This window comes from Heterocephalus glaber, unplaced genomic scaffold, assembly GCF_053883595.1.
Source record: "Heterocephalus glaber isolate CG9 unplaced genomic scaffold, H.glaber_assembly_v1.0 deba00001472, whole genome shotgun sequence".
In the NCBI taxonomy this organism is placed as follows: Eukaryota; Metazoa; Chordata; class Mammalia; order Rodentia; family Bathyergidae; genus Heterocephalus; species Heterocephalus glaber.
In genome coordinates, this window is record NW_028258315.1 from 71,487,692 (window position 1) to 71,514,287 (window position 26,596).

Consider the following 26,596-nt stretch of genomic DNA (forward strand, 5'->3'; position numbering starts at 1 on the left):
TAGTGTATTTTTCTAGGCAGTGGGAAAGACAGAGTCTAGAAGGGTCAGTGTGTTCAACTTTTTCTTTAAATTGGTGATTTCTTACAAATCACAGTTGCAGGAGAATAGAGTATCTGGGTGTCTGAGATGAATCACACCATCCATGGGCTGTGTTCTGATATGAGCAGAGCATACAGGAAGCAGATGGAAAAAATCTGAAGAGTTCTGGGAGGCTCTGTGCATCCATCAGAATAAATTTCAATGAGGAAGATGAGACTGGTAGAGAAACATGGTCCACAGATGGTTCAGGAAGTGCCTGGTGGGTTGAATAAGAGACTGGGGCAATATTTCCAGTAATGAAATAATATCTTGCAACAAGGACAAGTGAAATTAAAAAATTAAATAGACTTATGTAACAACTTGAGGAATTTAGAGTCTGTAACATTGTATGTAAAGGAAGAAGAATTGTTTTGAAGCAAGGTTATTAATATATATTTCAGAATCCAGTCAGAATATTAATACAAGCTTTCACCCTTTTTATGATTGGTGAAAACTGTTGCTAATATGTATTTTTGCTTCCCTCTCTTTTATGCCAAGCTTAGTGAAAATGACAAAGATAAGCCTAATGACATTATTGTTTCTTTTTAAGTCTACATACTCACTTGCTTTTCACAGTAGTTTATGGATTTTGTATATACCCTAAAACTGAATGTACATAGTTTTTTTAATGTATTTTAATTTTAGACTTTTTCCATATATTGAACAAAGTTATGAAGAATGAATTATCCCTATGAATGTAGACAGCTATGACAGCAAACTTATTTGAATTCTCCCCTAACAACTCATTTCAATTTCATTTAAACATTACAGGAGAATAGAGTTCTCTGTACAGGTACTTCTAAACTAGTATTTCTGAGCTATGCTCAGAAGATCTCAATAGGTGATCTTTTTAAAAATGTTTCCATGGTCAAGTATAATCAGGAAATGTTAACTACTGTATTATTCTTCTCTTGGAAATTCAAAATGCTCATCAGGATATTAAAGACTCTGAGAGGGCCTGTAACATAGAAATGTTTTTAACTGTGCTTTCACCAGTAGGCAGATACTGTTGATTGCCTCCCAACAACCACTTTATGTTTTTCCTTGCCAGTAAACTCTTGGTTTTATTTAAGTAGTAATGATCCAGCTAGGAACATTGGTGTAACCAATCCCCTTTTGCCAGTAATTAGTTTAGGGTTTGGTATATGACTCGATCAATAAGATACAGGAAGAGTTATTTAAAGACTTTTGGAGAAATTATGTTTAACTGAATAAAGAGAGGTGTATGATGAAGAGAAAGTGCTTTTACCCTTGTCCCTTCTATTCCTTTTGGGAACACTATTTGGGTAAGGAAGTAACACAAGCAGTTGTGGTAGTTATTCCTGTGAATACAGGAAGGGACCTCATTAATCTCTGCATGGCCACCTGAAATGGCAGGCAATGCCTGGCTCCTGGTGACATTTTTGAGTCATCTAATCAGCTCCATAAATGGCCTCATGAATTAAACCAAGCATACTTGCAACTGTAGACAAAAACAGTCAAATTGGTATGCCCAGCAATGCTCAACACTTATTTGCTAGTGGAACGTTTTTCTGTGTAAAACTTATTAACATGGTGTACTGTGAAGCATAATTTGGGAATTCTGGTGTTAGACATTGTTATCTTTGTAATAGCAGCAGTTCTTTCCCCAAGTAACCTCTACCTTCAACACTACTGCAGTGTGACACTGGGCTTCACAGGCTCTGATGCTGATTGCAGTGGGAACATTAACTTCATCACAAGGCCCATGTCTACATGGATAGCAAAAAGCAGTTTTAACTGAAATAATCCAGATTCATTTGAGGATGTCTTTGGCCCTGATATAGCTTTAGCCTGTTTGATAAGAATATTTTAAATGAGACCAGAGATAGTGTGTGTGAGTTTTCCATAGTCATGATTTGTTAGGGGAGGATTTTACTGACTTGTATTCTCATCTCCATTACAAGGATGAGGAAACTGAGGCAGACTCAGAGAGACAGAGGAATAAGCCTACTGTCATAGTGATGATTATGCGCATGCACAATTAGCATCTCATAACCTAGAGTCATTTCCAAGGTTTCTGGAGGGGCAGGGCAGTTTTCAGAGAGCCAGGATGTTGAGGGTTAGGGTCCACCTCCTCAGGATAAAGTCACTTTGTCACTTTTGATTGCCTGTACCTTAGTACCCCAGAAGAGGAGAAAAAACGATGGTTCATAGCACGTTTCTCATATAGGTAGAGATTGAGTAGGCCTGTTTTGTTTTGAGATTTACATTTTTCATTCAAGTTCCTTTTTAAAAATTACATAGTAACTGTGCCTATAAAAGATGGCAAAGAAGCATAGGAAGAGAGTTAATGATCCCTAATCCCATTCCACCCTCCTCCTCTCTCCATCTGATAAGCAAACCTTAACTATTTATGATATAATTCTTCATATTTTTCTCTGTGCTCATGTCTGCACACAGATAGAGATTGGTTTTTCTTTCTAATGATTTCTTAAAAGGGAATCAAATTATCCACATTTCTCAGTACCTCTGTTTTATCTCTAATACATCATAAGCATCCCTGTGGATTAATTGAAGTAGATATAATCTACTCATTTTAATAGCTGTACCATATCATATTGGGTTACTATAGAACATTTTAATTTGCTATCGTACAATTTTTGGATACTAATCTTGTTTCTGGTTATTTTGTGTACAAAACACACACATATACACACAGAGCTTTATACACACATATACAAAATATCTGCATATGCATATTTATACTCTGGTTTAAAATATGTATCTTTTTGTCCTTTGTATTATTTTTTCTTAGTAGACTTGCAGAAAAGTTGTTTGGTTGATCAGAAGATGTAAGTACATTATTATTATTTTTAAAAGGTTTCTCACTAACACCTGCTGTTGAAACTCCTTAAAATTTGTTTCCAGTATCATGTAGGGAACATGGTTCAGTAATACTGTTTTCATTTGCACTTGTACCATAATGATTATCTTGGAGAAGATAATGTTGATTTTAACTTATAAGTAAGGATTACATACAAAATACTCTTTCCTCCAAGCCAGCAAGGTGATTCAGGTATCTGTGGCAAATCCTCATCCAGAATATGGATATGAAACCCATATATTCAGAGGTATACACCCAATCTACTTTATTTGTTTTTTCACACTGGAGATAAAAGCTGATGTTAACATTTGAGCTAGCCATCATCTCATTAAAAATATGTATTTTGGTTTTGTTGAGGTCCAGAGGATTGCAGTAAGCTTAAACCCTTAACTCTGCCCTTACCTGTATCTTATGTCTAAGCCTTATCTTGCATCAGAAGTAACAGTTTTGTTATCAGTCCTATTTGTGGTCTCCCTTATTTGTAGATTATAAATGTAATTGTGACTTTTAATTGTAGGTACCTAGTAGATGAGATCAAGAAGAGAGACGGATTCAAGTTACTGATGGAAGTAAGTGATTGAGATTGTGCTCCTGATTTTACCAGTCAACGGTGATGAAGGTAGTAATTTTCTAATCTGTTATATTTCATTGGTTTTTGTGTTGCAGACTAAGTCATTAGCTTAATTCATACAGTCCATTATGCTAATTTACTCAATTAGCAAGCATTTTTCCTTTGTTGGATCCCAGGTAATATACTTGCCTTTAAGTACTGAAAATTAAAATGCTCGATAATAATTACTAGGGATAATGCTGAATAAATTATGACCTCTATCTTGATATATAAATTGCATAATGATTGTACTACAAAAATTCAACTGTGCTGTACAGATGCCTGCATATGAAAAATCAATTAAGGGAATGTACAATAAAGCATACACTTTTCTCTTGTTATAAAATAATGAGGGCATATTAGCTTTGAAGCAGTGGGGAAATCAGCCATTTTGTTGTTGGTCTTGTTAGATTGTTTGCTATATATAAGAAATAAGATGGTTACAAACATACATTTATTCTAAAATATATGGCTAAGAACTGTAGGATATTACTTCTGATTTTTAAGAAATAGAAAGTATAAGGTTATCTTAGATCTTGTTACAGCATAAACAAGTATAAGATCACCTAAAGATGACAATTTAGGAAATTTGCTATATATAAAAATTCCAGCTAATTTTTGGTAACCCTTTATTCAGCAAGATACAGTCAGCAATTACTGTGTGCCAGGCACTAGAGGTACAAGATAGGAAAAGCTCCTTCTCTCAGGTACTTAAAAATGGAAAGTAAAAGACAATAAGCAAGCAAACTATACAAAAGAAATGGGTAGTAAGATGTCTTAAGCAAGCAAATAGGTTCATGAGAGATAATGTAGTACCCAGTAAAACATGTATCAACATGGCAAGTTCATGATAGAATTAAATAGAGTAAGATCTTGAAATGGGGCTTCAGGCAGGATGCTGTGCCCAGTTGGAGTAGTAAGGGTAGGAGCTCTTAAGCTTATTTTTGATCTGAGGCTTGAATGATGAGAAACATCAAGCCATTCAGACGTCAGAAGGAAAGCCGTTCTAGACAGAATCAGTAAACAATCCCAAAGGCTTAAAGTTGAAAAGAGCTCTCTGTGCTTGATGGGTATAGTAGGTGATGGGGTTGGAGAGGTGAGAAGAGACGAGATCAGAAGGGTCAGGTAGCTCAAGCTGAGACCTTTGGCTTTTATTCTAAATGCAGTCATTGGAGGTGTTTTAGAAGAATGGATTCTGACTCCAATTTAAAAAGATCATGTTGGATGTCACGTGCAGAGAGAAATGTGGAGTTGGTAGTAGAGAGAAGACAAGAAAAGAATAAATAAGGCAAACTGGGAGATTGTTGCAGTAGCCCAGGTGAGACATGAGGAGAGTCCTCAGCTAGCTTGAGAGATGCAGCTTAGAGAATCCAGAGCACAGCTTCCACCACTGTTCACAAAGGAGCCATCCGATTAGAAGGCCCTAAAATTTCAAAGTTCCTAAAAACCAGAGAGATAAAGGAGCTTGCAAAGTTGATATATAAATGACTTTTTATATATTTTTATACACCGCAAAGAACCAAGAAGACAAATTTAGAATGTGGGACATTCTACTGGACAGGTGACCTAATTTCTTCAATAGGCCAGTAGTGTAAACATAAAAGAGTGAGTTGTGGTAATTGCTTTAGGTTCAAAGAGGCTAAGGCTCCCTCACAACCAAATGCAGCATTTAGACTGTTGGGATCCTACTTTGAACAAATTAACTGTAAAAAGTTTGGGGAACAGTTAGAGAACTTTGAATATGAAATGGCTGAGAGGCTATCATAGAATTATTGGCAATTTCATTAGCCACAATAATGACATTATAACTGTAAGAACAAGTCTGCAGAATTTAGAAGTGTGTATCTAAGTCTGGAAGGAAGAAACAAGTTATATGATTTGCTTAAGTTGAGTTTGACTCACTTTTCAATTTCTTGAGTTGAGTTATCTGCTTTATATTCTCAAATTTGAGTTGCCATATTTTCTCTGGCAGTGGGACCGGTATGCTTATGGAAAGTACTGTTTATCTTGGAAATATACAGTCTTTGATAGCAATGAAAGAAAAACATGATGAGAAATAAGGTGCATATTTAAAATGGTTTTTAATATATTCTTCCTAAAGTTTCTATTCTTAGAAAACTTAGAAAGGAGCCCTTTCCCATCATATTTAGGAAATTACCTTCATATCCTCATGATGAAGGTAAAGGTGAATTTTAATCCTTAGGTAGCCTTGTGGCCCTGGATATTTTTTTTCTGTGTGAGCCAGTTGGTCCTTAGGCAGTAAAGTTGGCTTCCTAAATTACCTTTCAAAACTTCTACAAGCCCGAGTTAGATTCCTGGTAACAAAAACCCCCCCCAAAAACAAGAAAAAAACAACCCCAACTTCTACAAGAAGGGTTTTCTCAGTTGTTGCTGTTTTTCTTTGTGCTTTTGATGCTAAGAATGGACTTCAGGGCCTTGCATATGCATAGCTCACTTTATCACTGAGCTACACCTGGAGCCCTTGGTATAAGGATTTTTGTATGCAATCTACTTATTTTCCTCTTTATTTTGTGTCAAAAAATAGAGTAGAATCAGACCTTGAATTTCACATATAAGTGTTAAGGTGATGAAGAAGAGGAGAAGAGCACAAAAATGAGGAGTTGTCAAGAAGATAGCAGTAAGAATGCTAAGTGGAACACTGAAAATAGTAAATGAGCATAACAAAACAGAGTACGCAGTACTTGAATATCTTTTCCTGAAAACAGTGAAAATAATTCATATCTTCTTGAAGATGATTGAAAGTTATCCTTTCAAATAAATTCTGCATTATTCATAGTCTTCTGAAATTTGTAACTCTATTTTTCTCTGTGTTGGATCTCAGATCTAATAGATGTTTTCCTAGAGGCATATTCATTTCTACACTATCATTCACATATTTCATTTTGATATCTTGAAAAGGTCTTAATTATTCAGTTTTCTGTTTTGCTTTTCCTGGCTTCTACATTAGGAGGAGTTATTTAGGTCTCATAGATTTCAGAATAATAAAGGGTCTTTAAGGATATCTAATTGACCCACTGTCCATTGCAGGAAACCTCTCCCGACAGCACCTCTAATAGGCATTAGCCTCTACTTAAACACTGTGTGTTGCAGAGAGGTCACTAGTTCATCCCTCTTCCAGATAGCTCTGATTATTCATATTCTAGTAGTTATTCAACCTCACTAATGTGTACCCAGCATGATGTGATTTATCTTACACAGCAACACACAGTGTTTAATCTTTTTCTTGTACTTCTGTAGCATTTTTCTTTGTTTTTAACTTTAACCTTCCGATTCTCTCCTACTGTGGTTTCTTGGCAAAGGGATAGTAACACACATGGGAGTCAGTGTATTCAGAGGGATGCCAAAGAGCTGGAGTGAATAGAGGACGAGGCTTAATTGAGAGAGGTAAAGCTGGAAATGGAGATAGAGTCATTCCATGAAGGGTTTCCTCATATGTCTTGATTTTTTTACCTTCTTTCCCAGTTTCTCTCCTTTTCATTTGACTTTTTCTTCTCAGGCTCTATAAGAAGGCCTCTTCATCTGGATTCTCATTTAAATATTCACCTCCCTTCTTATCTTTGGTCCTTTGGTCCTTTATTCTCCCCCACTAGTCTCTCTGTTCAATTGATATCTTGAATTTTGCTGTACATAGGCTTAATATCTGTCTCCATCCTTGACTTGTCTCCTAAATTCTCTTTCTTTGCATAAGATTATGTCCTGAAATTTTCACCTAGACTGCACAGGCACCTCAAGTTTGGCATTTCTTTTTATTTATTTATTATTATTTTGTCTATGTGCAGTACTGGGGATCGAACTCAGGACCTTTCACTTGCCAGGCAGGTGCGGCGCCACTGAGTTACATCCCTGGCCCCTAAATTGGACATTTTGAAAGATGAAGTGCAGCCATCTTTCTTGACTAAAGCTACATTCTTCTTTTGGCCACTAGAATTATGATCCATGCAGACAAAACTTGATGTCATTTCTCACTTTCTCTCTTTTCTTTTCCCTTATATATCTTGGGTACTTAGTCTACTGTCTTGGTTCAGGGCCCCATCATTCCTCATGTTGATACTGTCTCTTAACCTGACTTCCACTTGCCATCTTAGATCTCTCCAGCCCATCTTCCACACTGCAGCTTGAGTGGATTTTCCAAAATGAAGTCTGTTCCCTAAGATAAAACTCTGCAGTGACAGCACATTGCCTCTTAAATCCAGACCAAACTCCCCAATGTGATGTATGAGGAAGCCTTTCTGAAATGACTCTACCTCCTTTTCCAGCTTCACCTCTCTTCATTAAACCCTGTCCTCTACTCTTTCCAGCTATTTGCCACTCCCTTGAATCTACAGGCTTCTACATGTGCACTGTTCCTTTGCCAAAAATATTTCTCTGATTATGAAATCTCTCCTCTTATAGTGCCCATGCCATTGCAGTTGAACTGCATTACCTAGCTCCCTTACTAGTTTCTGAAGGTAAGTATATAGTGTGAGTCATTTGCTCTTCCAGATGTTTTGTCCAATATCTATAACATAGAAAATTCGGCTTATTAAATTGAACAGTTTGATTGGCCTCTTTGGATACTCTACAAATTTTATTGTTCCCCTTCAAATATGATATAAAGAAGTTAACATAGTGGTATATCTCAACTAGTACAGTTTTAATAACATTATTCCTCCGCTTGAAAATGACATTTCTTTCCACTAGTAATAGCCCAAAGTGATAATCACTAACCTAATAGAGCACCTCCTGTAGCCCAGCTGTGGTGCTGTATACTGGAATAAATTATATTTTTATTCATCTACCTACCCTGTCATGAAGACAGTCTTATTCTACCTTCATATTATAGTTTAGGAAGTTGAAACCTAGAAAATTTTATACTCCTCCAGGTAAAGCATTGGTGAATTTAGAATTCAAACTCATTTCCTTGTTATTATAAACTTTGGGCTTTTTATGCTACCTGGTATTTGCTTGAAATTTCCCAATACTCCAATCTTATATTAATACCTTGGGGTTCAAAGCCTATTAAAATCTACCATGCCAGCTTTTCCTTCATTCTGTATTTGCATAATTGATTATTTGAAACTATATGCTAGAGTCTGCATTTATACTTATTAAAATGTATAATGCTAGCTTTAATTTTTATCATTATTATTCTGATCTAATAATACCACAAGCAAAGAAAATGACTTTTTAAAATATGACCTAGTTTTACAAAATTGAACTTTTATCTCTTTGTGACTACTAATTTATTTCCCAAGTGATCCCATATCATTTATTCAGTAATTCTTTCTGGAATTGATATCTAATCACGTTGGAATATATCTATTTTGTTTCTGTTTTGAGATCAAGATAAAATGTGTCCACCCTTTCTTTAAAGGTACAGTGAAATTATGACAAAATATGTTTTGGTACACATATTTTGTACTCTTTGCTCCACACTTGTATACCTTTCTGTGCCGTCTCAGTTTTATGTTCCTCAAGAACATACACTATGTATGTTCCTAAAACACCCATGACATCACACTTTCATATATGAAGGGAATTAAAATTAAATGTCATGGAGATGATTCTTCTCTGAAAATACACATTAGTGCTTTGAAGTCTCTTGAAGCAAGTCACTATGTAAAATACAAGCTACAGAGCAAAAGAAACAGGAAAAACTCAACTATGTTCTTTGTGAACACTCAAAAACATTTTTTCAACTTTTAATACTTTTGGGAATGACTAAATTGAAGGTATTCTGCCAAATGAATCATCAAACTCCTTCTAATGAAATAAAATGTCAGAAGAGCTTTACAAAATTTCAAAAGTCCTAAGTACAGAAGCCATGCCATTCTAAAGAGCATGTTTGGGCAAAAGGAATCACAGATATGTCACTACCCAAAATGTCTAAACAAACTTACTAAGGGAAATAAAAAATCTGGGTCCTAACTAGTAAAATTAGAGTCTATCATAGTAGATACAGCTGCTGTGAGTTTTGTAATATTCTTATGTCAATGAAAATGAACATGAAATTTGATGATGTATTAATCAGAGTCCATTCAGAAAGGAAAAAAAGCTGCCTAGTGATTTGAAGTAAGAGAGATATGAGGTGTGATCAAAAACATTTAAGAAATTATAATTTTATTATCAATTTGTATATAGATAATTAGAATCCCGAGGCATTGCCCTACAGTAAAGAAAGATAACACTAAGCACACAGTATACAGGAGTAGCTGACATAGAGAGCAGCACTACCCCTGAACTGAGACAGTGTCCCCAACAGAGAGGATACCCCCACCGAGGACTGAGATGCAGACCTCTTGGGAAAGAGTGGCTCTCTGATGGCAAAGAAACTTACTGAGTGGTCCCCTTGCTAAGACTCTCTAAAATCTACCCTTTGAAGTGCCCAGTAAGGCTATCCGTGGGGAGAGGCCACAGTTTGGCATTAGTGACAGGCTACCAACAAGGACTTCAGAGGATTCCTGTGAGACAAGCTGCCTGGCCGATGTCACTCTCTATAGAACCACCTAGGAGGAATATGTAGGAAACATTACTCATGGGTGGTGGGGCGCTGTGAGGACCATTTGCTGCTGAAAGGACCCACAGATTCTGAAAGAGGTCTGTGGAGTGTGCTCAGCAGGCCAGGAGAAGCGGCCTTCCGTCTCCAGGGTTCCACTAGCACCTTCTGAAAACAAAGTGCAAGATTAGAACAGAAGAAGAGGGGAGAAATATTTAGAGTCCATTCATTTTGCAGGATGCCAAGAAAAGGTAGATTTGGAGCTGAGAGGCAATAAATTTATAACTGACAAAAATATTATCTGGAAAAAAATTCTTTTTGATATAAAGTTGAATTCCTAAAATTGAGTGATAATTAGCTGTGTTTTTCATTTTTCTAATTAATCATACTTTATTTCAAAAGACTTAACTCACGTTAAATGGACAAAAAATTTATAAAACCAATACATTCTATCCTAGAAAACTAAAAGCAGTAATAAATCAGAAATCTAAATGTAAATTGTGCAGATTTGTAAAAACCATTGTAGCCTCACAATAAATGTGGAATTTGAGTTAAATCACCTAGTACTTCAATTTAACTACTCTGTATTTCAAAGATTTGTAGTTCACTTTTTTTGTCAAATCTAATAACATTGTTAAAATTTCAAAGACAAAAGGTTGATCAGATCAAGAATTTATCTTGTTGAGCTGGAAATATTCATGGGTATTCACTTATGATATAAAATCCACTAAAACCAAAACTCTGTATAATACCAGTCTTGATCTTTTTTTCTTTTCTTAAATTCTTTTATTGATACATTTTAGGTATACAACATATTTACATTTCTCATTGGGAACTTGTACCTTTACATGATGCATCTTGGTTCTTATTTTTTCCCCATTCCTAGCCCTCCCTTCATGCCCTCCACCCTTCCCTATTTACAAAGACTTTATTTCTGGTTTTTCCATTTCTCATCATTTTTCCTTTCCCTTTTTTCCTTTCCCCTGCCCCTCCCACTACCCCTACCCCTTTGGACCTTTTCTTCCTATTTTGCATTATCGATTATTCATTCTAATCATTGACCAGTCTTGATCTTAAAATATGAGGTGTTAGGTGTTTCCACTTTCTAAAATACTTGAAACTTTACATGACACTGAAGCACAATTGTTATGGTTACTGAGAACTACTGTAACATTAGTTATTGTCTACAAATGGCATTTGTGTTGGAAAAATGAAAGTCATTTCAAATACTACTATCAGTACTAAGCATAAATGGAGAAGGCAGTATGACTCATAATCTTTCCTAGATCAAATTCCATTTGTCTCATTTGTGAATTCCTAATGTAATGTTCCAAATTATTTGGTCATTGACTTGTCCCGATCAAAGGTTTTGTGATTGCCTTTGGCATGGCACTCCTTGTGTTGTTGTTCATTGGGGAGAAAGCCTGTCTATGTGATCACTGCTGGGCTAAAGCCTTTTCTAGAATGTTATCCCATGTCTAACCAAGTCATGTCTGAAAGAAAATTAGGTTAGTGAGGAAGATGATGGGCTAAGGCCTAGTTTAGATCACAGTTTCTCAAGCCATGCACTACCCACTTCACAATCACCTGATGTGCTTCATAAAATGCTAATCCTTGAAACTTTTCTATGATGAGCTTAATCAGACTCTGAGAGTCTATAGTTTGAACAGGCGTTTAGTTGATTTACATTCGTACTGATGTCTGAGAGCCAAGAGTCAGAGCCAAGAGTCATTTTTTTTTCCAAAGCAGAATTGGCTAGGGTCATAGCAGTGATAGCTAGTAAAGCCTGAGTATGTCTTGCTCTTATCACATCAGTTGGGACTTTCGCACTTGTCAGGGGTACCTGGTAATAGAGGCCAACCTTGGCTGCCTAAAGCAAAAGAAGAATTATTGGAAGAACTATCTTTTTTTTTTTTTTTTTGGTACCGGGGATCCAACTTGGGTCCTTGTGCTTGCGCAGCAGGCAGCAAAACTACTGAGCTAAATCCCCGGCCCTTGGAAGAACTATTTTAAGGATGAGATTGGAGAAGGGAGGAAGCAAGGTATCACTGAGTGTATGTACATCTGGCATTAACTGCCAGATAGACAGTTAACTGGACATCAGCACTGCCTTGAATCAGCCTCAACTTTTGTTGTATCTTGATTTAGGCTCATCCCTTATCTATTTTTTTTCTGGTACTGGGGATTGAACTCAGGACCTTGTGCTTGCCTGGCAGGTGCAGCACCACTGAGCTACATCCCTGGGCCCCTTTTCATTCCTTACCTACAAAGAAGAGAATCCTCCAGATGCAAACAGTGGAGAAAAATTTTTTTTTTCCAGTAGGCTGTAATCAGAAATTAGGCAGAATGGATGTCTGATCTATAAAATTTTGATTTGCTATCACAGGATAAATCTTTAAAAGACTAATTAAGAGTTTAGAGAGTATTTGTTTAATAGCAGTCAAAACAGGTCTTCAGATAATGAAACAACTTTCACATGACATTCTCTTAATTTGTAGCCTGAATATGCCAATATTTGCTTTTGGTACATTCCACCAAGCCTCAGAGAGATGGAAGAAGGACCAGAGTTCTGGGAAAAAGTTAATTTGGTAAGTAATGAGTAAATTTTATTTTTCTTTTTGATGGATAAACTCAATACCCCTTGTCTATTGACCCCATAAATAATTCTGCACTTGTGAGGGCATCTTGAAGATGTAGAGAGGTGGCTCCTACCATATTAGAAAATAATGACATACCGAACAGTTGTAAACATTGTTTATATCCAGAAAAATTGCACACTTGATTCATACACAAAAATTCAAGGCTATTGTGCTGTTTGCAAGATAATTATAGAATTTATTAGAAGTTCTGATTCCCAGTGTACTGCAGAAAATGTGATCTGGTAACAGGACACAGAATAAATTTGTGTGATGAAGAGCTACTGCTTTCAGCTATGCTAGAGCATCTCTCAGAACTCACTTGGAAATAATGTTAAGCATTTTAATCTGATACCCTTTCTAAGTGCGCAGCATTCCCCTCTCTTCACCAACAAAGGCCTGCATCTTATATTCAGAGGAAAAGCCAAAAGATGCCAGGAGTGGGTTTCAACTGATCACTGAACAAAATGTATTAGTCAACACAGCCTTTCCCTTATGCCTGCTATATGAACACATATATTGAGAGCGAGCTTAGGAAATCCCCCTTGAGGGTTATGTGCCCATAACCTGTAGCATGAACACTCAGGATGGGTTGCTGCCATTGCATTTAAGCAATTCCTTAGCACTCCTGAAATAAGCACAGTGGTGTCAATGTCCCTGCCTTTTGACAAAAAAAAAAAAAAGTAAAGAAAGCAACAACCATTTACTGAGTGCTCACTGTGTTATGCCCTGGAGATGGCAAACATCAAACAACTTGGTCTTTGCCCTTCAGAAGTTTATGCTTAGGGAGACAATGAATAAAGAGATGATCACCTGGTAAGTGGAGATAAACCCTGTTTTCAGTGAACATGGAGAGAAAGAACCTCGGTGTGTGACACACCAGAGCTGAGTCTTCAATAATAAATACAAGTCAGGCGAGGAATTGTGAAGACATAGATTCCGAGAGAAACCACAGCATGGTGACCTGGAGGCTCAACGAGGGAAGATGTGAATCGAAGACCACAGGGGTGTGAAAGAACAGCAGTGGGATGAGAGCTGTAATCTGAGGGAGCACTGTGTATCTTAAGTGACCAATATATAAATATTGTACCTCTTATCAAACTTGAGATCAAATAGCAAAAATGGGGAAAGATGGGTGGTTTTAGTCTGTGCCCCGGCCTAGACAAGCTCTTCAATATGCATTTCAGGCAGTTATTGTAATCCTTGGGATTCGTCTTAGATTTTTTTTTCTCACAATGCAAATAGGAAAGTGCTTAAGAATACATTTCGGAAGGTAAATGACTGATGAGAAAAAGCAGGAACTAGACAGTGTGAGATTGTAATGGTGAGGTTTCCAGGTACATTCTCCACTTTGATGGGATGAGGATGACATTTCTTGGCGGGGTAGGAAGAGGAACTGCTTCAAGTTGAGGAAGGTGTGGTTGCCGTCGTCTTTCTCACTAAGCTAGAAATCACTTTTTGGTTGTTAAGCAACAGAGAATGTGCTTTTGTGTTTTATTGACTCAGTCCTGTTTCACAGACAGGAATCAGTATAACTAGGTATTTTCATTATATCTAGAGATATTTTTGACTCTTCTTTTATTTCCCATTCATAGAAAATTTAAAATTGAGAATGAATATATAAAGTAAATATCATATAATTTTCGTCATAAGTGGAAATTAAACATGGATTCAGGTATTAGTTTTATCCCCAACATTTTCCCACACTTATTTTCCTATGCTTACTATCCATGACTGTCCATCCTTTCATTTTGGAAATACTTTTGTGCCATTTAGAACTGGTCTAATATTATAAAATTTTAATTGTTATGACTGCTTCTGATAAGTAAAAATATGTGCTGCATGAACATTATCGCTGTTCCTCGGCTTCTTAGTTTCCTCTTATTTTTTCCTTCTGTGTGTATGTGTGTGTGTGTGTGTGTGTGTATGTATGTGTGTGTGTGTACACACATGAGTTTGGCAACTGAGAAGTAAGGCATATATATCTATTGTTAATTTATGTGATTTCATGCTTACTGTACTATGAGACTACAAGTGTGTGATTTATCACCGGGTGTGCACTTAATGCACACTTGAAATTTATTTTGGGATTTATCTTGTATGGAGAATCACAAACAAATAAATAAACCAAATAAACCTTCACCCTCTGATTCAGACTAGTGTCAGGTTGAGCTGTCAGATTTCAAAAATCGGTGGTGTGGTAAGTCTTCTTTTTGGCAGCAGAAGGGGAGAGGGATTATTTGGTAAAGAATCTAGAGTGGCAGAGTGTGTAAATGTGTGTGTGGTTGCAAGAATGTGTGTGCATGTGACTGTTTTTGAGAACGCAGTCACTCTGCAGCCCAGTAACACTGTGACAGTTACTCTGTGACATTATATTTAATCACCGAGTTCCACTGACATTTTTTTAAAATTTCCTCCATTAATGCTCTCTCTGACTCTTTCAAGCATTTCAGCAACATCCTAGGTCTTCATTTCTTCCCTGCCTACATTGTATTTGTCCCTTTTCTGGTCTTTTTGCCTCCTGCCTTACCCTCTATCTTATTTTCTTTACTCCCTGCACATCCCTACCTCTGGCTCTGCTTTATCATCACTCTGCTGCTGAAAGACTCTGAATTGCTTCTCATTCTTTGCAGCAGCAGCTTTCAGCCTGTCAAGTCGAGGGACTACTATTTATAATAAATACTATTAATGTTACTTTTAACTCTCCTGAAATGAAACCAATAGGAAATATGACCCTCCTATGAACATAATTTTATAAAGCTAAATAATACCGTGTATGTAACCCGAAAAAGAAATTAGTTTATAAGAAAAATATGTTTCATTATATCAATGCTTGACAATATTAGAAGACAATATTAGACATGACAATATCAGAAGACATGCAGAAGTGATACAGTTCTCACAGATACTCCTAATAACACAGTGAATGTAAGACATATACAAATACAACCTCTTGTAAATAGATCATGTTGGTGATGCAAGCAACAAGAGTGGTGTAGTATTAATGACATGATTTTCAAAAATGGCACATAACTCTTGATAAAGTTCCAAAGAAAACATTTTTCTCTTGCTTGACATGTTGGTAGAAAATTTTCTTTTTTAGAATGGGTACATGGTATTTGGCATTTCAAGTTAAATGCTGGGTTTAGATGATCATAATCAAGGCTTTCCCCTCATGCATTTCTTATAGACTGTTTGACAGTTGGGCAAGCCAGGGACAATTCTCCCTGGCTCAGGACTATTCTAGCTCTACAGGGCAGCTGGCATCTCTGATCCCCACCCACTGCATATCAATAGCATTGGCAAACACAATGAAACTAAAAACATCCACCCAGGTTTCTCAGATACTCCCTAGGAGGATAGTACCATCCCCTGAGAACCACTGGCCTGCAGGATAAAATGTAGTGTCCTGTGCTTGGAATCCAAAGCCCTCCCTGGCTGGTCCTAAGCCGCTTTTCTAATTCAATCTATTGTGACTTCTTGTATTGAGAACACAGTGCTATGTAAGTTGCCAGAGGATTTTCACCAATTTGCTTACAAGAACTAAATTATGGATATTTTTTGCTAAAGAAGTTGGCAAAAAAACTGTAATTTTTGATATTGCTGAGAGCGTCAGCAGACTCTGCTAAACTACTTATGGGCACGCAAATTTGTACCACTTTTCTGAACAGCAACTTTATACTACCCATCAAATACTTTAATTTTGCATCTATTTTCTTTCCACAATTCTGCTTTTAAAAATGTATCATTTTGAATAGTTTTAAAATCATGAGGGGCAAAAAGCTATTCAGATCATAGGGATTACTTAAAGGAACAAAAATTTTAGAAGTAACTATTCAACTATATGGGTTGGTTAAATTTTAATATATAATTTATATTCAAATTTATAGTGTTCAGACAATTAAAATTCCATTCAAAAATAATATATTCATGATATATCATAAATTTTAAAAAACAGGTTGTAAGTCAGTCATTTATAATTACTACTAATTTTGAAAAATGTTTATATATACATATATACATACGTAAATACATATAAAAATGTATAATACTTAGATTAAGACTAGATAATTAGCACCAAAATACTTCTAGAGAAAAAATTACAGATGATGTTTCTTTCCTTTTCCATTTCTTAGCAATTTCTTAATTTTCTATAATTAAATATATTGCTTTTGTAAAAATAACAATAAAATAATAATAATAAACCAGTGTAGACTAATTGATCTGATGAAGCCACAAGCTTCCTTGAGTGCTTATCTAGGTAAAGGCTTGCTACCTTTTGACAGTGAGCGCCTAACAGTTAAAAGACATGAGCATTCACCTTAATATTTCTATACTGTTTTAAAACTATAATTATTACTTTGCAAATGCAGCATATGCATTTTAAACACAAAGTATGTCAAAAGTAAATTTTACATTTTTAGAGGTTTTTTTTTAAAGATAGGGTCTCACAATGTAGTTCAGGCTAGCCTTGAGCTCTCTATGTAGCCCAAGCTGGCCTTGAACTCATGGTGATCCTCCTGCCTCAACTTTCCAAGTGCTGGGATTACAGGCATAGGCCGCCACACCCAGCTACATTTTTAATTATTAAAGAAATGTTCTAACCTTTTCTTCTAGTACCACAGAAGAGTGTCTTCTTTGGAGATCAAGATTATACAATATCTGATCAGTTTGCGAACTATTTTCTCTCATTACATGTTAGAGTATATAATTTGTCATTCATTTTTTATCTCCCTCTTTGTCTTTGTCTCTATCTCTCTATTTCTCCTTTACTAAAACATGTACACTGCACTGATTTCTAGTTCAAAGGCATCTCTCTGATGATTCCTAGTGAGATCTTCAACTGGCTTTCTGGGGCTCCTTGAAAGCTTCCCGCATTGAGGTAGAGCTGTACTTTGCTTTCTAAAGCTACTGCCTAACTTAATTTTTTGTGTGCCTGTTTCTTCTGGAGCTGCTTTACAGTGATCAGATATTGAGGACAAGGAAGTTGGGGATAGAATATGAAGATAATCTGGTAACAGAAGCCTCAGCAATGTCATTGAACATTCCATGAGTAGTTTGTTTGCCTAATCTTTACCCACTGTTCTGATGCAGATTTCCTATTTTGTCAACATTTCATAAATAATTCTGATTTATGCCAACAAAATTTACATTCTTAAAAGTAATTAACAAGCTGTTCTTTTGTACTCATACTTGGTCATTTTAGCTTGTTTATTTATGTATATATTTTGCTGACCTACAAATTTGTGATTAATGTTAGTCATTTATAACTGGGTTATTTTTCCTCTATAGTACAGGAAGAATAAATCTTTGGAACCTCTTTGATAGGTTTGTTGTTTATGTTTATTGGGTGATATGACTTGCTGTGCAATTCCAGTTATCTTTCAAGAGAATTTAGTATTGTCTCTGGCAGGTTTCTGATTGACAGTGCTTGCAGATGAGACTGCATCATCGGGGGAGGGTGAAGTTCCTCCGGGGAAGCCTTAGTGATGTCTCAACATGCCACTTCTTGGTTTTAGGCAGGGCTCCTCTGTCACGTCCTTATCTTCCTTGGTTCTTCTTTGGCACTTCAAATATGTAGACTCATTTCTCTCTCACAGTGGTTTTGTGTGCAGTGTAATGTCCTCTGGATTCTTTGGTATATACATGAATGTGCACAAGTGTAGGTGTGCATAAGCATCATAAAACCTTTGAGAGCTTCTGCCTGTGTTTGAGAATCCTGATTTTCTTTCCATCTTCACCTGTATTAATACTCATTATTGGCTTGTGAAGTAAAAACACCTATTTCTCTAAAGGTGTAGCAGGTTTTTAAAAATAATTTCAAAACGGAGATTCTTTTTTAATTTTGTGGTACAAAATTTTAATATATTATTTTAAAATCTTGTTGTTCATGGATATAACTCATTTTCAAACTATACTTGCTTTAAAATTTATACTTAAGAAAATATAAAAAGTTCTCTTAAATAAGATATTTCTGAATGTGAGTTGAGAAGCTCCCCTTGTTCTAATAGTTTCTGGGATGAGGATTTAAAAAATGGTTAAACAATAAATTTCCTATGTTGTGTAGGTCTTGTATGTTCTTTTTCCATGCTATTAAAACCTGAGAGAAAATACTGTTCTTTTATGTATTCTCTCAAGTAGAGATATTATGTACAATTTGTTAGACATTCTAGATGTGATCAGTTTTATTCTTGTGTCTTCTGCAATTAAGGGCCTTGGAGCCACTTAAATACTTCCCATGTAATGGTGGTCTTCATAAATCATCTGAGGATACTACATTGTTCCTTTGGCTGTAGGATGACAAGTACTTTAGATGTTTTGTAGCTTTTATGGTCATTCTTTTTCTTGAATTATTCAGTCATAGTCTTTCTAAATAGACTCCATTGGATTTATAAAATTTCAACCAAAAAGAAAAATTTCCAATAGAAATCTTACTGGATATGTATGTACAGTGGGAAAGTTCACAGTGAGTTCACAGAAACATTTTTTGGCTTTTTAAAAAATATTGTATTAATATGTGTTTGTAACACATAATGAAAATATTCATTGTGGGGAGTTGGTACGTACATCATCTTGATTCAGTTTTGGCAATTCGTATTTGTGTAGGAATTTCTCCTTCTAACTTCTACAATTCATTGGATAATGGTTTTTGAAGTAGTTTCTTATAACACAGAACCTTCGTTCTCGCTTCGGCCTCACATATACTATAATACAGAACTCTGGATTTCAGTGGTGTTGGTTGTGATTTCACCTTTCTCATTTCTAAGTGCGTTGACATGGAGTGGTTTTGTTTTGTTTTCTTGTTTGGTAAGTTTGGTTAAGGGCTTACCAATCTTGTTTACTTCAAAGAACCAGTTCTTTTCATTGGCCTTTTTTAGTCTCAGTTTCATCAGTTTCCACTCTGATCTTTATCATTTCTATCAACTTTTTTTGATTGCTCTTGTTTTTCTAGCACCTGAGATGCATCATTGTGTTACTTATTTGCATTCATTCAATTCTTTTAATGTGTACAGTTCCAGCTATAACTGTCCATCTTAGAATTGCTTCAATTGTGTCTCACAGTACTACATTGTGATTCATTGTCATTTGATTGTAGGAACTTTTTAAAATTTATTTTTTGATTTCTTCTGTGATACATTGATTATTCAATAATGTATTATTTAATGTCCAAGTGTTTGTGTAGTTTCCATGGTGTCTTTTGCTGTTGGTTTCTTTTTTTTTAATTTTAATTTGTTAGTACACGTGTTTACGTGTGTTTAGTATGTAATGTTTACATTCCTTTTGGGAAGTTGGTACATGTATATAATATCTTAATTCTTTTTTTCATCCCTTTTCTCTTCCCTCTCTTCTTCCCTCCACCCATCTCTTGATCCACTTCCCTTTATTAATTTTTTTGGTACATGTTTGCATTATGTAATGTTTACATTCCTTGTGTGGAGTTACTACATGTACATAACACATCCCAACTACTTTTTTTATCCCCTCCCCCTCTCCTACCTCCCTCCACTCTCCATCTCTTCATCCCTTTCCCCTTTGAAAAATATCACCCTACTTCCTATTAGGTATCTTTTATTGTGATCTTTATTTTTATTCTGGTTTTCTTGTATAAGAGAAACCATGTAATATTTAAACTTGTGTGTCTGATTTATTTCACTTAATATTATGGTCTCAGAATGCATTCATTTTCCTACAAATGACTCAAGTTTATCTTTCTTTATGGCAGAGTAGTACTGCATTGCATGTAAATACTGTATTTTCTTTATCCATTCATCTATTGATGGACAAATGTAAAAGCTTCTGCACAGCAAAAGAAACAACGAACAGAATGAGAAAATATCCTACAGAATGGGAAGAAAATTTTGCCAGCAATTCCTTAGGCAGAAGACACATATCTAGATTAAATAAAAAACACAAAAAAATTAGACCCCCCCCAAAGAAGACCCAATCAAAAACTGAGTAAGCCAAATGAATTAACATTTTGCTATTGATTGCTAGCAATATAGATTCCCTATGATCTGATAGTATGCAAGGAATTATTTGAATTGTGTATCTTAGGTTTTATTGCCTAAAATGTGGTAAAGTTTGAAAAAATTTCCATGAGCTTCTGAGAAAAATATGTTTTCTATTTTTTTAATTCATTAAGTTATTGGTACATTTTAGGTATACAATATGGTAACATTCATCATTGGGAATTTGTACTTGTACATGATATATCTTGGTTCTTATTTTCCCCCCATTCCCCTGCCTTCCCTTCAACCCTTCTGCCCCTTCCTATTTACAAAGACTTTTTTTCCGTTTTTTTCCTTTTCTCCTATTTTTTTGTTTCCCTTTTTTCCTTTCCGCCATCCCTTCCTCCACTTCCTTTTCCCTTTCCCCTTTGGAACTTTTCTTCCTATTTCACATTATCTATTGTATGTTTTCGTCCTCATTTACACTTTCAGTTTCTTACACCAGAGGAACTATTTGATATTTACACATGTGTGTCCTATTTTTTTCACTTAAGAGTATGGCCTCAATGTACATTCATTTAGCTATAAATGTTTCTAGCTTATCATTCTTTATGGCTGAGTAGTACTCCATTTTTATAAAACAAAAAACACCACATCTTCTTTTTCTGGTTATCAGTTGGTGGACATTTGGGCTGTTTTCAAGATTTAGCTATTACAAACTGTGCTGCTATAAACATAGGTGCACATATATTGCTGTGGTGTAACACTTTTAATTCTTTGGGAGGATACCCATCAGGGGAATAGCTTGGTCAAATGGAACCTCTAATCCTAGTTTTTTGAGGTGTCTCCATACTGATTTACACAGTGATTGTAGATATCTGTTAAATTCATTTGTTCAATAATGTAGTTAAACTCTGATATTTCTTCACTAGTTTTTTGTCTGATTGACCACCTAATTGTGAAAGGGTGTTGAAGTCCCCTGCTATAATTATAGTGCTGAATGCCCATTTATCTTTAATAGTTTTGTTTCATAAGGTTGGGTGTGCCAACATTTTGTGCATAGATATTTATAATTATTATCCCCTCTCATTGAATTGTTTTCATATGTAGTGAACATCTCTGTCACAGCAGGCTTGAAGTCTGCCATGTCTTAAAATAAAATAGCTGCTCCTGTTTACTTTGGGGCCAGTTGCATGGAGTATTGTTTTCCATCCTTTCACCCTTAGTCTATGAGCTTTCTTTTGGATGAAGTGTGTTTCTTGTAGGCAGTGTTTGGTTGCAATTGCTTTTCTCATCCAGTCTGCCAGTCTGTGTCTTTTGACTGGGGAATTAAGACCATTAACATTGAGAGTTATTATTGTAAGGTATTCACTCAATATTTTCATTAAATTATTTTTCCAATGCTGATCTTCTTGGTCTTTTCTTTTTGTTTAACTACTCTTGCAGTTAGATGTATACTTTTCTTTGATCTCTTTGGTGCTGTGGTCTCCCTGACTTTCTCTGTCTTGGAGTCCTGTGAGTATCTTCAGCAATACTGGTTTAGAGGTTGTGTATGTTTTTTATTGTGGAATGTCTACTTCTCTGTCAATTTTGAAAGCTAATTTTGAAAAGTTTGGAGGTTTGAGTTGACAGTTGTTTTCTTTGATCTCTTCCAACATTTTGACCATTTTGATTTTGAGTTCTTTGCCTGTATCTTCCTCCACTTCAGTGTTCATGAGATTACCTTTTGGGGCATTAAATGTTTGGAGAGGTATCTTTATCTTTTTGCTTGCTTTCTCATATTTTTATTGTTTTTGTTCTGTGGCTTTAGGACCAGTTAGGGTAGAAACACTCTCTCACTACTGTGGAGATCTCTTTAGTTGGAATCTGACTCCTTGTGATATGTCCTTGTGTTTGGTTATGTTTTATTGTTTACACCCCTCTTCTATCTACTAAGCATAATATTTGAGAGCCTTTTATTGTGCAACCTTCTTCCAGGAGCATGATACTCTGCATGACAAGAGAAAATAAACCATAATAATATTGATGACAAAAAGATGAATCAGACATTAGCATGCAGTAAAAACCAATTAGCAGCAACTATGCCACTACTGGTAATAGCAAACATATCAGCAATAATAATAGAGTCAAACACAAACTGGATTTTGACATAACATAAAAACCAGTAAAATCTAGCACTGTACTATGATTATCAATATAAAAGAAATCTGTAATAATAATAGAAATACAAAGATAACCAAATATTGATGTACAGTAAATGTCTACTAAATGCAACAATATATCACCATTAACAATAGAATTCAACAGTAATAGCATAGATTCACTTAAATACCTAAAGGATAATAAAGTTTAATGATAATAATTATAAAATGGAGGGGGTGGGAAGTAGGAAAATGGAAGAAGTAAAATTTTAAAAAGAAAGAAAGATGAGAAAGAGGAGAGAGAAGTGAGATGAGGAATTCAATTAAAAATGAAAGAAAGCTAATAGAATTATGTAAAACTAGGAGAAAAATAAACAAAAAAGATTTTAAAAGAATGAAAGAATAAGAGAGAAGGGAAAGAAAGAAAAAAAGAGGCAACCCCCTCCCCAAGAAAATAAAAGAAGAAAATGAGAAATGAGTCTGATGAATTCCTTGTTGGGTTTAAGTGAGTGGTTGCTTTCTGGGGCCTGCAATATTAGAATCCACCTGATATGGGGAGGAATAGTGAGTCACTAGTAGGTCTTACTTTGTTTTCACTTCCACTTTTTGTGTGTGAATGCTGAGTCCTGCCTCACCTTTTCTGCTGGGCAGAATTGATCAATGGTTTGTTGTCTGTGTTGGGGCTACATTCACTCCAGCAGCTCTTAGTTTTAGTGCCCCTCTGTGCCCAACAAGTCACAACTGTCTCCTCCTAACTTTAATGTCCTGTGGGCTTCTGAAATGCCCCTCCCCTTGTTCCAGGTACCTGAGCTCTCTAGGCTGTGGCAGCTGTTCAAATGGAAGATATCCCCTGATCACTTTGGCAGATTGGAGTAAGTGTAAATACCATTGAGCTCAGTGCTGGATGTAGGCAGCAAAAGTGAAGGGTGAGTTAAACAGTCCACTGTACTTAATGCCAGCACTTTCATACCCAGATGCCTCCAAATCTACATGCAATGGACCTGGCTTTTCACCACAGAGAATGAGACTACCATGTCCTTCCAAGCCTGATCTCAGTGTTGCTTAAACTTCTCAGGAGGTCTGTGACTAGCCCTCCCTTCTCTATGATGTCTTTTGTGGCCATCTCCCAACCAATCACTGTGGTAGGGTCACATCAGAAACCCTGAAGTGTAGTTGTTCTGTGACTTCTGATTCCCAGAGTAGCTCAGTCTTAAACAATTAACAAATTCCCAAAATTAACAATTCCCAAAATGGATGACAGGTGCTATAGTGAATTTATTCTCCAACTCTACTCTGCCATGTGGAAGGAGTTATTTTCTGAGTATAATCCTACACTGTATTTGCAGTTAATAATAACCATGGGTTTTCTTGGATCTAATGCTTCTAGGGTGGTCCACTGTTTCTCCCTGGGTCTCCTGATCCTCTCCTGGCATACCCTGTGTTTGTGGAAACAGGGCCTCCTGCATGGGAGCTGGGGTTAGCATTCCGGACTGCTTTGTTATTTTCACTATGTGGTCTTCAGTTTCTCCAGTTTCTTTGTGGTTCCTAGTTTTTTGTTGATTCTTTCTTGATTCCCATACCTTTTATTCCTTTATTCTTCATTTAATTGTTGTTTTCCAGGTGTTGTGATTCCAGGTCCTGGAGAGGCTGTGATACGCTGCTGAATTTTACCCAGCCATCTTCTCCCATGTCCCAGAATACATTTTTTGAATTATTATTATTAGTTAATTGATTTCCTTGTTTTAGTACTTTTTAGAATTTAAACATGGGATTTTCATGGTTACTTGAATTCCCTATGAAATCCAAGCAAGTACAAGTATCCTCATTAAAATATTTTTAAATTTTTCTTTATTTTTCTCTCCTCTGAGTTTAACAAGCCTTCTCTCTTTATTTATGTTGATCTATTCTACTTAATTGAGGGAGAAGTTCTGAAGTTGGCTTTTCTGTTTAAAACTTAAATTGAACATGATGAGCTCATATCTCTACAGGCTGGGGCTGAGTTCCTAGGCCTGTTGTCAGGGTGAGGCTGGCTCTTAAAGAGGGATTTCCATGTAGGTGGCCCATTGCACTCAAGCATGGCAGTCAATATGTGTTCACCAGCAACTGGCTAATCCACTGGACACCCTCAATAGCAATGATGGAAAATGACATCAAGGGACAGAGCTAAAGCTGCATTTTGCAAACATCTTTGTGTGCCTTGGGTCTGCAGTTCTGGACAATTGCATGAGTCTTGTGTACTCTGCTCTATGCTGGAGTGCTCCCAGCTCTGTCTATAACATTTGCATATGAAACGTATTTCCTACTTAAATCTTCATATTTCTTTACTCTCAGCTCATGTTATAAGGTCCAAGTAAAATAATCCTGAATTTCTAAACATATGAAGATCAGTATTGACGAAATGCAGGATTTTAATGAAATATTTTTGGAATGCTTACCACTCTCCCTGGTTATTGTTTAGTTTACTCAGTCAGGAATGGCAACCCAAATTCCTATATAAGCTGAACAAGTAGCATAAATGAGGAAGGCAGGCAGGGAACAATGCAATAGGGAGTGACAGAGACTATAGTAAACTAGAGAGCACTGGCTCCAGCTGAAGGGAGCAATCTCCGTGCAGCTTCCATCTGGGAATGCAGGTCTGGATTAGGAGATCTTGTTATTTTTTAGGAAAAGCTAGACCCACAGGTATTTATATCAACTGTCCTTTATTTTTAATATTTTAAAATGCTGGCAAAATGATTTTAAAATTTATAAATCTGCCAGTGGAATCTGGCTTTTAGGCTTCTAGTTTGCAACTCTTGCTTATATTTATCTTTCCTCAATTATCTATTTCTGTGCATATGTCCTGGAGACCCCTCAAATTGGACATGTGTCCCATCTTTGTGTTTGTTTTTTCATGACAGCTGATCTACTGGCCACAATCCGCCCAACTTCACATCCAAGGGATGCTTGAGCTCTATGTCATCTACCAGAAAGGAAAATCTTACTGTCTCCTGCTGCCATATATGGAGAGTGAGTGTTTTAAGGACTGTAACCTAGTGGCAAAGATGGCAGCACAATTGAGACACACATATTTTGTCCCTGTGTTTTCTCTTTTCTCTATCCCAAGAATGAGGTTAGCCTCTAGGTTCAAGTCTCTCATGAGATTTGTGTAGCCCGAAGCTATCTCTCTTCTTAGATTTCCTGAAAACTTAAGTTGACCCATGAAGATACGGCAGAGGAAGCAGAGAGGCAGGTGCAGGGGACGGGGGAGAGTGCATAATAATAGAGGGATGCAGAAGGCAAGAATTTCATGTAGGAATCACCTTCAGTTGCCCTGCTTTGGTTATCCCATGGAGGTATCTGGTGTGTGTGTGTGTGTATGTGTGTGTGTGTGTGTGTGGTATTAGTTACAGACATTGGAACTTCTGCCCATATTCTGACCAGGAAAGATACAGCATAGCCATGGTATACCAATAAATCATATTGCCTCAGATCATATTTCACTGGTACCAAGGATGGTCCAAGGTCATACCGCATTAGTATTAGCTAAGACCCCCAAAACCTCTGCAGGACCCCTGGGGCCATGGGAGCCATAATTATGACTGAGGTTGACTTTCATCCTGGCCTAGTAGGACGATGGCTTCAGATTGAATTTAATTTTATTTACAGGAAATAAAATACTGTGACATTTCTTGCACACCTGAGTTTATGGAGCAAAATTCATACCCGCAACACAACCATTAAGTAAATTGCTCTGGACTCGATGCAGTATTTATTGTTGCAAAATAAAGAAAGGAGCCTGCGCTGAATAAAAAAAAAAAAAAAATTTAAAGACTTTTCCTTACCTTTGAAGATCCTTTGC

General features: G+C 36.2%; 1 protein-coding gene across 7 annotated transcripts in view; it reads left to right on the forward strand.

Moving 5' to 3' along the window:
* The window catches only part of Gadl1 (GAD like acidic amino acid decarboxylase 1), a 175,993-nt gene that overhangs the window by 96,469 nt on the left and 52,928 nt on the right, over positions 1-26,596 (forward strand). For 5 of the 7 annotated variants that reach the window (XM_087182167.1, XM_021238736.2, XM_021238733.2 and 2 more), the window contains 2 exons: positions 3,441-3,492; positions 12,528-12,617. In XM_087182167.1, coding sequence (XP_087038293.1) covers positions 3,441-3,492; positions 12,528-12,617 — 142 coding nt within the window. The remainder of the gene's footprint in view (positions 1-3,440; positions 3,493-12,527; positions 12,618-26,596) is intronic. The other 2 variants (XM_087182170.1, XM_087182169.1) reach the window with 1 other exon arrangement.